The 16,534-nt window shown below is 37.4% G+C and overlaps 1 protein-coding gene across 2 annotated transcripts in view; it reads left to right on the top strand.

Moving 5' to 3' along the window:
- Window positions 1-16,534, top strand: part of ACAD11 (acyl-CoA dehydrogenase family member 11) — a 110,447-nt gene that overhangs the window by 73,064 nt on the left and 20,849 nt on the right. For both annotated transcript variants that reach the window (XM_072792758.1, XM_072792757.1), the window contains exons 14-16: window positions 12,754-12,820; window positions 13,621-13,706; window positions 15,978-16,049. In XM_072792758.1, the coding sequence (XP_072648859.1) occupies window positions 12,754-12,820; window positions 13,621-13,706; window positions 15,978-16,049 (225 nt within the window). The remainder of the gene's footprint in view (window positions 1-12,753; window positions 12,821-13,620; window positions 13,707-15,977; window positions 16,050-16,534) is intronic.

Below are 16,534 nucleotides of genomic sequence, written 5' to 3' on the forward strand. Positions count from 1 at the left end.
GCCTCTCTCCCCTGCTCGTTTTCTCACTCTCAAATTAAATAAATAAAATATTTTAAAAAAATGTTTTACACTTTAGACTCTGAATTGTTTTCCATATTAGATTGAGTGAGGCAGAATGAAAGAATTACTTGCCTTGTTTCTTGAGTTTTTCAAAATTTACCTGATATCTGAAATCTATTAAGCTCTTACTTAAAACTGGAAACAGTTTTTCCTGATAGAGCAAGGCAAGACATGTTATTGGGAAATACTAGAGAAAAATATATTCTGGGTATTAAAAAAAGAGGGCTTTCAGCTAGGTTTAGGAAATTATAGAAAAGATTTTGCTTTTAAAGAATTCAGTTTCTGGCCATCTTATTTTAAAATCGACAAGACCTTTAAAAATTTATCAAAAATGTCCTTGATTGCCAGGATAGAAAATAAAGAAATAAAAGACCTCTAATGAAAATGAACCCCAAATTGTTCCATTGTGTCCTAATCTAATTTTTGAAGTATACCCACCATGGAAACAATGTAAGTTTTATGAAGCAAGTAGCCTGACCCTTTCAGCCTGTGGGCCTCAAAGCTTTCTACAACTAAAACTTTAAAAACTCTTAACTAGAAAAATACTCACTTGAAAAATTGAAAGGGAGCTTCTCTGGGGAAAAAAAAGTTTTTCTCTAATTTTTAACTAAGAATCAAAGCACAATCGCATATTATTGCACAGCCAGGACCAATCAAGAGTTGAAAAAAAATTTTTTTTAATTCCTCAGCCCAGCATTTTCAGATAAGAAATTAAAATTAAGATCCATAATTCAATGTAGATAATCTGTTATCTGAATAATCCTAATGTTCTTCAGGTTGATCCTCAGATTAGTGGAATGCATTTTTTCATCTATTAGCACCTGTAAAAATCAGGACACACTCTTTAAAAACAGTGATACACAATTTGGAAATTCAAACATGATTCAATAAGTGAGGATAGTCAAGTAGACTCACCTTGATGGTATAATATCTGAGACTTTTTTTAACTTAATTTTGAAATATGTAAATAGTGGGATCTTTTCTCATTAAAATTTAGCAGGTGTAGCTGCTAAAACATCCTTCTAGAGAGTCCTGTCAGAACTGATTGAAAAGTAGATTCTGTTAAATTTGAAAGAACCCAAATTGTTTTAAAACAATTACATTTTAATATTAAATACATTTTTTGTTTACATGTATAATTCACAATACAGAACAAGGGGATTAGAATTTTAAACTCTCGGTTTTATTGGTTTTAAAGTTTCAGAGCTAAGATTTCTAATTCTTATATTATCATATTTTGAGGTGATCATTGCATTTCTAAAACGTTAGCCTACACTAATAATAGGTATGTGAATATATAAGAAACTGTCATACTGGTTATGCAAAAACCTGGTTTTGGCAAAGTGTAAAGGCCAGAACTCTAAGGAAGCTTCATTTCTTGTGTGGTGGAGTTAGCACCTAAGATTGAGCTCATAGATGAAAACTAAAAAGCTATCAGAAAACCAACTACCTGAAGATGCTAGGGAGTGACTCAAAGTAGGCTGATTTTGTAGCAAGTCAAAATCTGGAAGGTGAGACAGGCAGAAAGGAAGTTTTTCATTTTTAGGCTTTGGCTTGAGGACACTGTGTGGTTTGAGTAAGCTGAAACTTCTCTAGAAAACTTGGATCTTTGTGTCCAGAGGAACCAGAAGACAGTGCTTGGGGCAGCCATCACTACTGAAAAATGAGGTTATAGGGTGGGTATTCCAGGAGAGGAGAAAGCCAGAAAAGGAGAGCTCTCAGGTTTTACCTGAAAACTTTGCCAGAGTCTCTAGCTGACTCCTGAATAAAACCATGCAGTCAACTCAAACCACCTTGCAGCTAAATGAAAAGAACTAAACTAAAATTTGATCTCTCATCCCACCTAAACTGAGACAGACTCTGCAGTTTGACTCTGCCTAAGTTAAGAGCCTAATAAGAAAATCATCAACATGCTTTGAAGGGATGTAACAGAATCCAGAGTCTTCAAAACAAAAGAATCACAGTGTCCAGAATACAATTTAAAATTACCAAATGAAGAGCCAGGAAAACATGACCCATTTCTAGGGGAAAGCCCACTCCCAAATGACTCAGATGTTGAAATTATCAGACAAGGACTTAAGGCAGCCATTATAAATTTACTCAATAAGGTTAAGAAAAAATAAAAAGAAAATACAGAAGAGAACTATGAAGAGGAATCAATTGGAAACATCAGAAATGAAAGGGAAAATCTCTGAAAAAAATTCACTGAATGGGGTTAAATGGTATAATGGTGATGACAGAGGAAAAATTTAATGAACTTGAGATAGACCATAGGAATCAACTAGTTTGAAGAATATATGGAAAGAAATTAACAGAGTCTTAAGAAGCTGTGGGACAATATCAAAAGCCATAAAATATGTGTAGTTGGATTTCCAGAAGAGAGGAGAGATTGCCGTTTAAAAGAACATAGAGATAATGAAATATTATTCAGTGTTAAAAAGAAATGAGCTATCAAGCCATAAAAAGACATGGAGGAACCTTAAATGCACATTATTAAGTGAAAAGGTTATGGTTTCAATTATTTGACACTTGAAAGGCAGAACTATGGAGACAAAAGATCAGTGGTTGCCAAGGATTGGGAGTGGTGAGGGATGAATAAGTAGAGCATAGAGGACTTTGGATGGACTGAAAATACTCTATGATATCCTGATGATGGCTCCATGTCATTATACATTTGTCCAAACCCAAAGAATATACAACATCAAGAGTGAATTATAATAGAAACCATGAACTTGGGGTAATTATGATGTGTCAGCACAGGTTTGTCAGTTGTAACAAATATAGCATCCTGATGGGGGAGGTTGATAACAAGGAGTTACATGTGGGGGTGGTATATGGAAAATCTCTGTACCTTCCCCTCAATTTTCTGTGAACCTAAAACTGTTTTTTTTTGTTTTGTTTTGTTTTGTTTTTTAAGATTTTATCCATTTATTCATGAGAGAGACACAGAGAGAGAAGCAGAGGGAGAAGCAGACTCCCTGCAGGGAGCCTGACGTAGGACTCAATCCCAGTCTCCAGAATCACGCCCTGGGCTGAAGGCGGTACTAAACCGCTCAGCTACCCGGGCTGCCCCTAAAACTGTTTTCTAAAATAAAGTCTCTCGGGATCCCTGGGTGGCGCAGCGGTTTGGCGCCTGCCTTTGGCCCAGGGCGCGATCCTGGAGACCCGGGATCGGATCCCACGTTGGACTCCCGGTGCATGGAGCCTGCTTCTCCCTCTGCCTGTGTCTCTGCCTCTCTCTCTCTCTCACTGTGTGCCTATCATAAATTTAAAAAATAATAATAAATAAAAATAAAATAAAGTCTCTCATCTCTCTGTGCCCGTGTGTGTGTATAAATTCCAGAAACTAAAATGCCGTTATTATTGGTTGATATAAAATAAGTATGTTTAATTTGAATCAAGGACCTTTGTTGTCTGCAGACTTTTCAAAGTATTGCGAAGTGTTCATTTGAACATTACATTTCTCTTGTATTTCTGAAAATGCTTGTGTTTTTCCTTTAGTGAAAAACAGATTCATTCCTTTTCAGTATCACAACTTTATATTTTATTTGAAATAATTGGATTTAGTAATATGATTATATTTCAAAAGCCCTGAGGGTGAAGAAAATAGTTTTGCTCTTTATCTTTTGCTCTTTATTTCATACAAAATACAGACAATAAATCATATATTTGGGGAAAAATAAGAGACAATCTTGCCTAATATGTTTATTACCTGATTAGTGTGGCATCTAGTGGCCAATTTAAGGTTTCTTTAAAAATTTTTCCTGTTCCAATTAGCTAAAAAGCTTCTCCCTTCCTTTCTAGCTGTAGACAAAATCACCTATAGGCATAGCTTTGGAGATGTAGCTTTGATTCCAGACTACTGCAATAAAATACTGCAGTAATGCAAGTCAAATGAATCTTTTGGTTTCCCAGTGAATATGAGTTATGGTTAACACTATACAGCAGTCGATTGAGTGTGTAATAGCAGTATGTCTAAAAAAAAGTATACAATTAAAAAATACTTTATTGCAAAGAAATGCTAACCATTATCTGAGCCTTGAACAAGTTGTAATCTTTTTGCTGGAAGGGTCTTACCTCAATGTTGATGGCTGCTGACTGATCAGGGTGGTGGTTGCTCATGGTTGGAGTGACTGGGGCATTTTCTCATAATGAGACAACAATGAAGGTTGCTATCTTAGTTGACTCTTCCTTTCATGAACAATTTCTCTATAGCATGTGATGCTGTTTGATAGCATTTTTCCTATAGTAGAACTTCTTTCAAAATTGGAGTCAGTGCTCTCAAACCCTGCTGTTGCTTTACCAACTAAGGTTATGTGACATTCTCAATCCTCTGTTGTCATTTGAACAATGTTCACAGCATTTTCATTTCACTACTTTCTTTGTTCACCCATAAGAAGCAAGTCCTCATCTCTTAGTTTTATCATAAGCTCACAGCCAGTCAGTTCCTTCTTAAGGCTTCACTTCTAGTTCTGTGATTTCTACCACATCAGCTGTTATTTCCCCTATTGAAGTCTTGAGCCCCTCCAAGTCATCCATGAGTGCTAGAATCAACTTCTTCCAAACTCCTGTTAATGTCGATATTTTGACCTCTTTCCATTATTCCCAAATGTTCTTAATGGCATCTAGAATGGTTAATCCTCTTCTGAAGGTTTTCAGTTTACTTTGCCCAGATCTATCAGAGGAATCAAAAGCTATGGCAGCTAGAACTTTACAAAATGTATTTCTTAAATGGTAAGACTTGATCCATGGGCTGCAGAATGGATGTTGTGTTAGCAGGCATGAAAGCAACATCTCTTTCACAGCTCTTGGATGACCAGGTGCATCATCAATGAGCAGTAATATTTTAAAAGAAAAATATTTTCTGAGCAGAAAGTGTGAACAGTGAGCTTAAAATATTCAGTAAACCATGTTGCAAACAGATGTGCTGTCATCCAGGCATCACTGCTCCATTTATAGAGCACAGGCACATTAACTTTAGCATAATTCTTAAGGGCCTTAGGATTTTCCAAATGGTAAATGAGCATTGGCTTCATAGTCACCAGCTTCATCAGCCCCTAACAAGAGAGTCTCTCTGTCTTTGAAGCATGGAAGCCAGACACTGATTTCTCTCTAGTTATGAAAGTCCTAAATGGCATCTTCTTCCAATAGAAGAGGGTTGTTTTCATCTACAATGAGAATCTGTTGTTTAGTTCAGCCACCTTCATTAGCTATCTTAGCTATCCAGATCTTCTGGATCACTTGCTATAATTTCTGTATCAGCCCTTGCTCCTTTACCTTGTACTTTGATGTTATGGAGACAGCTTCAGCTTCTTCCCTTAAACCTCCCTTAAACCTTCCCTTAAACCAATCTCTGTTGCTTCAAGCTTCTTTCTTTCTTCTTTTCTTTTCTTTTCTTTCCTTTCCTTTCCTTTCCTTTTCTTTCTTTCTTTCTTTCTTTCTTTCTTTCTTTCTTTCTTTCTTTCTTTCTTTCTCTTTCTTTCTTTCTTTCTTTTTTCTTTTCTTTTCTTTTCTTTTCTTTTCTTTTCTTTTCTTTTCTTTTCTTTCTTTCTTGATTTTATTTGACAGAGAAGGAAAGGGGGAGTACAAGCAGGGGGAGTGGCAGGCAGGGGGAGAGGGAGAGGCAGGCTCCCTGCTGAACAGAGAGCCCGAAATAGAGCTTGACCCCAAGACCCTGGGATCATGACCTGAGCTGAAGGCAGCTGCCTTACCAACTGAGCCACTCAGGTGCTCTGGCATCAAACTTTGCTTCTGCAGCTTCCTAACCTCTCTCAGCCTTCATAGAATTGAAGAGAATTAGGGCTTAGCTCGGTATTTTACTTTGGCTTGAGGAGGGAATGTTGTGGCTGGTTTGATCTTCTATCCAGACCACTCAAACCTTCTCCATGTCGGCCATAAGGCTATTTTGCTACCTTATCATTTGTGTGTTCACTGTAGTAGAACTTTTAATTTCCTTTAAGAACTTCTCCTTTGCATTAACAGTTTGGCTAACTGGTGCAAGAAGCCTAGCATTAAGCCTATCAGCTTTTGACATGCCTTCCTCACTAAATTTAATCATTTCTAAAAGCATTTGATGTAAAGTGAGAGACCTATGACTCTTCTTTCACTTGAACACTTAGAGACCATTGTAGGGTTATTAATTGGCCTAAATTCAATATAGTTGTATCTCTAGGAATAGGGGAGCCTGAGGAGAGGGAGAGTGATGGGGAACATCCAGTTGATGGAGAAGTCAGAATGTACATAACATTTATGGATTGAGTTTGCAGTTTTGTATGGGTCCAGTTCTTGGTGCCTGAAAATAATTACAACAGTAACATCAAAGGTCACAGACTAACATAACAAACAGAATAATAATCAACAAGTTTGGAATTCTGCAAGAATTACCAAAATGTGACACAGAGACAGGAGGTGAGCAAATGCTGTTGGAAAAATGGTGCTGATAGACTTGCTTTATGCATGGTTGCCACTAGCCTTCAATCTCTAAAAAGCAAAAACAAAACAAAACAACAGAGTATCTGCAAAGTGCAATAAAGCCAAGCAGAAGGGGAATGCCAGAGTATGTATGTATGATTGTATGTTTTGATCTTTTCTTTTGCATGGAGAAAGCACTGTCATGAGTCAAGCTCTAAATCTGTTTAAGATCTACCAGCCTAGAGATGAACAGTCACTCATTTTAGTTACACTAAAATTCCTTCCACCTCCTTCCCTCCCTTCCCCAGATGAAATCTATTGTTAGTATTTTTATCAATTTGAGCATTTTATAACGCAGAGCATGTATATAGGATTTCTGTATATAGAAGTGGGGAAATGCCCCACCTTATATTTGGCAGTGGCTCCTCCACGGCTGGCAGATTTAATAATGTTCAGATTAAAAGAAGATAAGGAAACAGGAAAAAAACATACTACTGTTTACTCATCAGGTCTCTTAGTCTCCTTTAAAAAAATTATTCATGAGAGGCACAGAGAGAGGCAGAGACTTAGGCAGAGGGAGAAGCAAGCTCCCTGCAGGGAGCCTAATGTGAGACTCGATCCCAGGACTCCAAGATCACGACCTGAGTCAAAGGCAGATGCCACCCAAGTATCCCTCTTAATCTCCTTCTAACGGAGACCTACAGATTTGTTACAGGATGGTAGGGTAGTTCTTAAAAATGTTTTTAAAAGTAGTACTAGTGGGGCATGAGTGGCTCAGTCAGTTTGGTTTCGGTTCAGATCATAGTCTCAGGGTCATGAGATCAAACCCCACACTGAGCCCCACACTGAGTGTGGAGCCTTCTTGAGATTCTCTTCCTCTCCCTTCCCCTTTGCCCCTCCCCCCACTTACATGCAGTCTCTCACAAATTCTTTTTTAAAAAAGTAGTAGTAGTAGAAGTGGCAATTAGAAGTGTCAACAAGGGATCCCTGGGTGGCGCAGCGGTTTGGCGCCTGCCTTTGGCCCAGGGTGCAATCCTGGAGATCCGGGATCAAATCCCACGTCAGGCTCCCGGTGCATGGAGCCTGCTTCTCCCTCTGCCTGTGTCTCTGCCTCTCTCTCTCTCACTGTGTGCCTATCATGAATAAATAAAAATTAAAAAAAAAAAATAGAAGTGTCAACAAATCAGAAAATATTTAAGAGCATACTGTTTCCCATCCCTCCACACGCCAAAGTCATACCCTAGAAGAAACTCTTCTAACATTTTCTATTTTTAGTTCTCTGGTTTCTACTCTAATCTTAGGTAAAATGCTTTTTTCTCTCTCCTAATTTATTCATTTATTCCTCCACTGACCTCCCCCTATATGAATAATGATTTCACGCATTTGTACCATAACTCTGCATTTTCCTAATTAGATATTTATTGTTTTAAATTTTTGATTGATGACTTTTTAAACTTTGAAATGATCTCTAAATCTGTCCTCTACAATCTCATTTGACAGAATCTCTTCAAGATTAATTTTATTTATAATGTAAGAATATGAATACTCATATCACTTTCTCTACCTTTTATCTCCTCCTTCCGTATTGTACCTTACATCAGCAATAGCTTCTACTTTTACATTGTCAAGATTACTAACATTTACATTCTGTTTTGTGAAATCATGATTGACCACAAGTTGACTCTAAACATTGAAAACCAATACAAAGTACTTGTCTTATAGGACTGTGTAGATATTGTTCAGTGGTGGCCTAAGTAGTATATTATATTTCATGTCCTCTAATAGCTGCTGTATAATATCACCTTGGCCATTCTAAGAAGACTGTTTCTAGCATCAAAGTCAATTAGAATAGCTTTTCTTATGCTCTATATATTACTTAAATTCATACCATATTCTAGTTGGCTTTATATTTGGATCATGGTTCGCTTGTATATTTAAAAATTATTTTCCTATAATTTCTAATTTTCTTTTTTTTTCAATGCATTATTTATTTGTATCATATTTCCTCCCCCTTACATATACACCTATATATCTTTAAGTTATACCTGTAATTCTATTGAATTTTCCTTTTTCTGGAGACCTTTCTTTTAGTCTTTATTCTTCCTATTGCAATCTGAACTGATTATCTTTTAGGCATATCAGTACAATTATCCTGGGATTTCCATATATTGCTTTCCTGGAATTGACTATCTTTTGGATCCAAGACTTCTTTTTTTTTTTTTTTCATTTACTTCCTTATTTTGCTTGAGTACATTCTTAACTTTTGGAGGAAAGATGCATAAGTAAATAAATTTATCTGAGATCTTGTGGGTCTGAATAGGTAGGTATTTATTTTACCTTCACAGAGATTGATGCTATGATTGGTATAGAATGCTAGATTGAGGGATCCCTGGGTGGCGCAGTGGCTTAGCGCCTGCCTTTGGCCCAGGGTGCAATCCTGGAGACCCGGGATCGAATCCCACAATGGGCTCCCAGTGCATGGAGCCTGCTTCTCCCTCAGCCTGTGTCTCTGCCTCTCTCTCTCTCTCTCTGTGTCTGACTATCATAAATAAATAATTTTTTTTAAAAAAAAGAACCAACCCTGCTGACACCTGTATTTAAAAAAAAAAAAGAATGCTAGATTGAATTCTTTATCTAGCATCCCTGATGATGCAAGTCTAATCCTCATTCCTTTAGAGGTGGCTTGTTTTTTTTCTTTTTTCCTTTAGGATTTTCTCTTTATTGCTTATGTTTTGAAATGTCACAAACATGTAGCTAGAGATAGATTCTTCCTGCCAGTCAATGGCCCTTTTATTTTTTTTTAAGATTTTATTTATTTATTTATTTGAGAGAGAGAGAGAACAAGCCAGGGGAAGGGGCAAAGGAAAGGGAGAAATAGACTCCTCACTGAGCAGGGAGCCCAATGCGGAACTTGATCCCGGGACCCCAGGATCATGACCTGAGCCAATGGCAGACACTTAACCAACTTAGCCACCCAGGCACCCCTCAATGGTCCTTTTAATCTAAAGACTTTTTTTTTTTTTTCAGTTTTAGAGGACTTTAAAGTTTCTTTAATAAATTCTTCCCTTTATTTTTCTTTTTTTTGACTATTTTCTCTTTATTAAACCTATTTTACTGTGATCTTAGACTTCATATTTTTGCTCTAAGTGTCTCTTATCTTTGCTCCCCTATTTTCAATCTTTTTCTTTCTTTCTTTCTTTCTTTTTTTTTTTTTTTTTGTTGTTGTTGTTAAGATTTTATTTATTTATTCATGAGAGACACACAGAGAGAGGGAGGCAGAGACACAGGCAGAGGGAGAAGCAGGCTCCATGCAGGGAGCCTGACATGGGACTCGATCCTGGGTCTCCAGGATCAGGCCCTGGGCTAACAGCAGCGCTAAACCACTGAGCCACCCGGGCTGCCCTTGACCTCTTTTTCTTCTGCTTATCAAAAATTTTCTTGATTTGATTTTTAGTGCTTCTATTGAACTTTATGCTTTAGCAATCATATGTTAATCTCTAAGAGTTTTTATTTTCTTGTCCTCTGGTTGTTCCTGTTTCGTAACATTCTTTTCTGGTTTTCTGGTTGCAATATATATGAATCTCTCCAATTACATCAACCAGAGTTTTTGTTGTTTGCTTTAGCTCGTTTTGTTTTGTTTTGCTTTGCTTAGGTTCTGTTTCTTGTTTTTTGTTCCTCTATGGTCAGTTTTATAGTTTATTTATTTTGGTCAGTCATTCTCTTTAATGCTGCAGTCTCTCTTCACATACTACAGATCCTTGGTTTTCTGCTCATACTTTAAGATGAAAAGGAAGGGTAAATGGCAGAGCGTTTTACAGGGCTCTTTTCCAGCCATGTTCCTCTCCTAGGTGAGAATTTTATAAAGAAACCTTTTGTGGAGGAGGACTGGGATTCAGTTTAGAGTCACTGATGGGAAGCTAGTTTCCAAGTTACATCCTCCCAAGTCTCAGAATAAGTTTATTCAGTTTTTTGGGTTTTTTGTTGTTGTTGTTGTTGTTGTTGTTTTGTAAAATACTACATACTTCTCCTTCAGGCTAAGTATCATATACCTGCCTATAGGATTGCCAGCTAATATATCTGTCCACCTGTAAATCTTGAATTAATTCACCTTTGGTCACCTTACTTCTCAATTATACCTTCTGACTCTGAGGCCAGAACCCTCTCCCTTTGTAGTTTCTTACATCATTTTCCAGACTCTGACTTCTCTGTTCATTTCATTGATCAATTTGCCTTATCTGTTTCCTAGATATTTATTGAAATCTTTCATCCGTTGGTGACCACCAACACCCCTAATCCGGTGCCTCACCTTCTTTACTTCCTTTTCTGTTATGGTTATGCCTTTATTGTACTTTTATACATTTATTTCAATGGAATCTCAGGAGTAATGAGGGACAAACAAGTTTCTACAATCTTGAATTTCTCCAAGTTGTTTTGAGAAAAGCTACCAAGGGGCACCTGAGTTGTCCAGTCAGTTGAGCATCCCACTTTTGATTTCAGCTCAGGTCATGATCTCAGGGTCAAGGGATTGAGACCCAAGTCAGGCTCCTCACTCATTGTGATGTCTGCTTGGAACCTTCTCTCTCCTTCTTCCTCTGTCCCTCCCCTACCTCATGTGCATACTTTCTAAATAAATAAATAAGCTACCAATTCCGTTTCCATTCTGAACTCTAGCAAATTCTAGATTGGTTTCTGTAGTATGGTTTTTTGCTTATTCAGGATCTCCTCAGACCAAAAACATAAGAGCCATAACTATACATTCTGTTTCATTTGTTTCTTCTATTCAATTGTAAGGAATTTTAAAATTTCAAATGGGAGTCCTGGAGTTTCCCTTCGCTCTGACTTTACTCTTGACTTTTATCCTTCTGTTTCTTTATCTGTTGGCCTTGGTCTCTATTTCTTGCCTAATCAACAACATTGACAACCTTTTATTACAGTATAATGTTACAGTTCTATTTTATTATTGGTTGTTGTTAATCTCTTACTATGTCTAATTTATAAATTAAACTTTATCATAGGTGTCTATATATAGGAAAAAGCAGTATATATAGGGTTTGGTCCTATTAAAGTTTCAGGCCTCCATTGGGGATCTTAGAACATGTCCCTTGTGGATAAGGTGGCAATACTGTACTTGACATAATTCTCAACATTTCTCATTGAATGTTCATATGATTTCAGATCTCTTGAAACCATTTTTTATATGAAGTTAGAAAAAACAGGCACATGGGTGGCTCAGTGGTTGAGCATCTGCCTTTGGCTCAGGTCATGATCCTGGGGTCCTGGGATCAAGTTCCGTATCAGGCTCCCCTTGGGGAGCCTGCTTCTCTCTCTGCCTGTGTCTCTGCCTTTCTGTGTGTGTCTCTCATAAATAAATAAATAAAATCTTTAAGAGAAAAAAAGAAAAAAGAATCTGATAATTTGTTTAAGGCTCTCTACAGATGTCTTTAAATTAGTCTGCCCCTGTGGTATGTGGCTTTGTAATTAGAAAGCCAGTTAAATGGGATTTTCCCTGAGGGACCAGAAGCTTAGACTTACCTGGTGAAAAAGAAATGTAGTTTTTGTAAGAAGGCCTCTTTGGGGAACTACTATAGAGCTCTGAACTATATAATCAAATTAAAGTTTGCATTAAAATTGAAAGAACTTTGTATTTCAAATTTCTAACCTTTAATAAATAAAAAACAAAAGAGAACCTAGGCTTACTGACATCAGAATCAGAGAGGTATATATGTGGACAAGCCCAAGTAAACCATCCTCAGCGGCTCTAGTATGTCAAGCCCAAATGGTATAGTCAGGATGGGTACTAAGATCCTCAGACCAGCTTACCTTCCCCCAACTCCATGGTGGGGGAAATGAGGTCTTTCTCAGCCACTGACTGGGTAGTTAATACCATGTGAGTGTTAATACCTTGTTGTTCATATGTCAGAAAATAGGAGATCTAAGCAGGAGGAAATACACTAAAGGAATTTTACCACTTTTCTAACATGCCAAAATAGTATGAATGGGAGAGCCGTAATTTGTCTTAAGGGTTGTAGTGTTTCATGGCTTCGACTTCTGGTTCTTTTTGTGCAGCAGCTGTCATTAATGGAATCCACTCTTGGCTCTGCATGGTCATTTTTCTTGGGTGATGTACAGCTTTGTACATAAGCATTTTTTAATGAGTCAAGGGTTTTCTTCCTTTTTTTTTTTTTTTTCAAAATAAACTTAGAAGGATTAGAACTTTTAGGGTGAAATGTCAGACTCAAAATTTCTTTTTATGGTGTATTCTCATTTTCTCCCTGGTTTTAGGAGCTGGAAATCCAAAGTGCACAATTGCAATTGTTTTGGGAAGAACTAAAAATGCCTCTGCAACCAGGTAATAAAATAATTGTGATTGAGAAATCTAATTAGGAATAAAAATCACCCTTTCTTTCTACCCATGTAATTTACCTAAAATGCACCATTTGGTTTGGGTGCCTGGGTGCCTCAGTCAGTTAAGTGTCTGACTCTTGATTTCAGCCCAGATCATGATTTCAGGGTTATGAGACTGAGCCCTGTGTTGGGCATGGAGCCTGCTTAAGATTCTTTTCCCTCTGCTTCTTCCACCCCTCTCTAAAGAAATTTCTTTTAAAAAATGCACCAGTTGAACTTATAGATTATAATAATATAAAGTATGAGATTAATGTCACATTTGTGTTTCATAGTTATTTTACTATAAGATTTATTTAAGAAACATTTTAGGGAGTTGCTATATGTTCTTCACTGTGGAATTTCCTGTATTAAAAAGTGTTGCTGAATCCTCAAAGCTGTTTGGATCAGATTATAGGACATAAAAATTTTCAGAATGATCTGTAAATAATTATGTGATTAGACTATAGATCAAAGACCGTATAGTCTTGCAACATTTGATATTATCAGTTCCCAGTTTCCATTGCTGAACAATGAGAAGCTTCAATCAAGTAACTTTAATTGATTTTCATATCATTATTACTGTTCCAGATCACAGCCTACATCCAACTGTGCTTGATGTATGTCTTCCACACAATTCCCATTCCAGACATCATTGCTTGCATGTACATAATAACAACCGAAAAAGGACAATTGCAACTCCGTCTAACAGCTGTTTTATTTTTCCACTTAGCACACTTTTCCTAACATCTGTTTTTCTTTAACCAGATACAAACAACACAGCATGGTTCTTGTTCCTGTCAACACACCTGGTGTAGAAATAATAAGGCCTTTGTCAGTTTTTGGCTACATAGGTAAGTACTCAAACAACAGAAGTGTGCATTAGCAAGCAGGATCACTGAGATATGCAGTAATACTGAAGGAAACAGATAGCATTATAATGCAGTAGATATATTCTTAGAAATCCTTTGGTGCTGACAACGGTTTTAACATAAATGCCAGTAGAATTCAGAATAAAGGGACGCCTGGGTAGCTCAGCGGTTGAGCAGCTAGCTTTGGCTCAGGGCGTGATCCTGGAGTCCCAAGATCGAGTCCCACGTCGGGCTCCCTGCATGGAGTCTGCTTCTCCCTCTGCCTGTGTCTTTGCCTCTCTCTGTGTGTCTCTCATGAATAAATAAATAAAATCTTAACAACAACAACAAAAAAAGCAAAGAGAGGCAATGCATCATTGGACATCATTTTGTTTACTTTTGGGAAAGGGTAGATTGTATTCAAGGAACAGCAGTTGAGACTCTGCTTCTATCATCTAGGAGAATGAGTTAATGAAACAAACTTAGAAAAACTAAATCTTTTTTTAAAAAATATTTATTTATTCATGAGAGAGAGAGAGAGGCAGAGACACAGGCAGAGGGAGAAGCAGGCTCCCTGCAGGGAACCCAAAGTGGGACTCGATCTGGATTCCTGGATCACGCCCTGAGCTGAAGGCAGACGCTTAACCACTGAGCCATCCAGGCATCCCTAGAAAAATTAAATCTACATAATCCACAGTAAAATTCTTTTTTTTTTTTTTTTAAGAGACAGAGAATGGGGGGAAGAGGCAGAGAGAGAAAATCTTAAGCGGGCTCCATGCCGAGCCCTTAGCCAATGAGAGACTTGATCTCACAACCCTAAGACCCCCAAAATGGATTTATAATTTATGTTGCCTGGAAATCACCTCCATTTTAGAACCTGTGTTTAAATTTTCAGTGAGACAAATGTACAGCCCCTCTCCAACTCGCTACACACAAGGCCAAAAGAAACAACTCTGGAGAAGTTTGATTATTAATGTCTATTCTGACAGGAAAAGGGTGTGGAGTTAGCATGAGATTATCTCTAGAACTTAAGGGTGGGGGAGGGAGTATGAGGAGGGGTAGGCGGTGTGATGTAAAGACTAAAGTGTTCTCAGTCTCCATCAAATGCCAGCATTTCCAAGAGGCAAACACATAGTGAACAATCCTGGACTGGGAGTAGTCTCTGCTTTGTCTTGAATGCTGAGCCTGCTTTGTCCCTTCTTGCAGGTTTTTTGCAGTTTCAGGCATTGATTTACACAATGATAAAATAAGAAACAAATTACAGGGCACCTGGGTGGCTCAGTGGATTAATTGTCTGCCTTCAGCTCAGATCCTAATCCTGGGATCCAGCCCCACGTTGGGCTCCCTGCTCAGTGGAGAGCCTACTTCTCTTTTCCCTCTGCCAGTCACTTCCCCTCTTTGTGCTCTCTCTTGCTCTCTCGCTCTCTTGTCCTCACTCTCTCAAAACAAAACAAAACAAAACAAAACAGCCTTAAACTACATTATTCACTTTCAAGTTTTGAACTATTGAAACCATTTCTCCCCCAAGCAAAATTTTCTATGGAAGTTCATATATTAAAAATCTCAAAGAAGAAATAATAATAAAGTAATAATAAGATAATCTGATTGGACCTATGAGGCCGCCTTCCCTTTTAGTAACTCTACAAACTTCAGAAAATGAGTTTGAAAACCTCTAGATCAAATAATTCTAAAATCTCTTCTAAGTGGAACAGTTTTTGAGTTTCCTGGGCTATGGGGCTAGGGGTTCAGAGCTTAAGGTCTACCTAGGAATACCTGATATATGAGGCTTTTAAGTCCTGTGCCTTCTGAGTAATTTCTTTGATTAATATTAATTATATATGACCAATTTTTTGGTCAACTCATTTTGCTCTTTAAAATTATGTTTTCTGAGGTACCTGAGTGGTTCAGTTGGTTAAACATCTGCCTGCATGGGACACCTGGGTGCTCAACAGTTGAGCATCTGCCTTTGGCTCAAGGCGTGATCCCGGTCCAGAGATTGAGCCCTACATCGGACTCCCTGTGAGGAGCCTGCTTCTCTCTCTATGCCTCTGCTTTTCTCTATGTCTCTCAGGAATAAATAAATAAAATATGTATTTTTTAAATCTGACTTCAGATCATGACCTTGGGGTCCTGGGATCCAGCCCCCCATTGGCTCCCTGCTCAGCAGGGAGCCAGCTTCTCTTCCCTTTCCCCTGCTCATACTCTCTCTATCTTTATCTCTTTCTCAAATAAATAAATAAAATCTTTAAAAAATTTTTATTTTCTATTTTACAGATAATTTCCATGGAGGACATTTTGAGATCCATTTTAATCAAGTACGAGTTCCTGCCACCAATTTAATACTAGGTGAGATAAGTTTGGAAAAATGATTCTTCAGTATTGTGTACTAAAATATTTTCAGGTCTAAATCTGGAAAAGATAGGAAATGTACTTTAGTTTACATATTTTTTTCTCTTAGATACTTTTCCCTCTTACCCCATTTATAAGGGAACATTTTTTTCATGGTGGATTTTCTTACATGGAATAATATTTCATTTAAGTATTTGATGTGGTTTTATATATCATATATAGCTAAATACAAAAAATACAATTCGGAGCAACATTTTTTTTTTCTAAAACATCTTCAGTTCTCGTTTTAAGAAACCTCAAACCTTTCTGAATTCAAGTCTTATATATAAACATATTAGAAGCATAAATAAGTTTGCATAATAAATGCCTGGTTCATTTCATCTTCTTGCTTACTGGAATCCTACCCTAAACTTCAGTGAACACTGCAAGTGACACTTCTTTCAGAAAGATTTTGTGTTCTTCACCCAATCTACTCATAAACC

The sequence above is a fragment of the Canis lupus genome, chromosome 22 (genome assembly GCF_048164855.1).
Source record: "Canis lupus baileyi chromosome 22, mCanLup2.hap1, whole genome shotgun sequence".
NCBI classification, from domain to species: domain Eukaryota; kingdom Metazoa; phylum Chordata; class Mammalia; order Carnivora; family Canidae; genus Canis; species Canis lupus.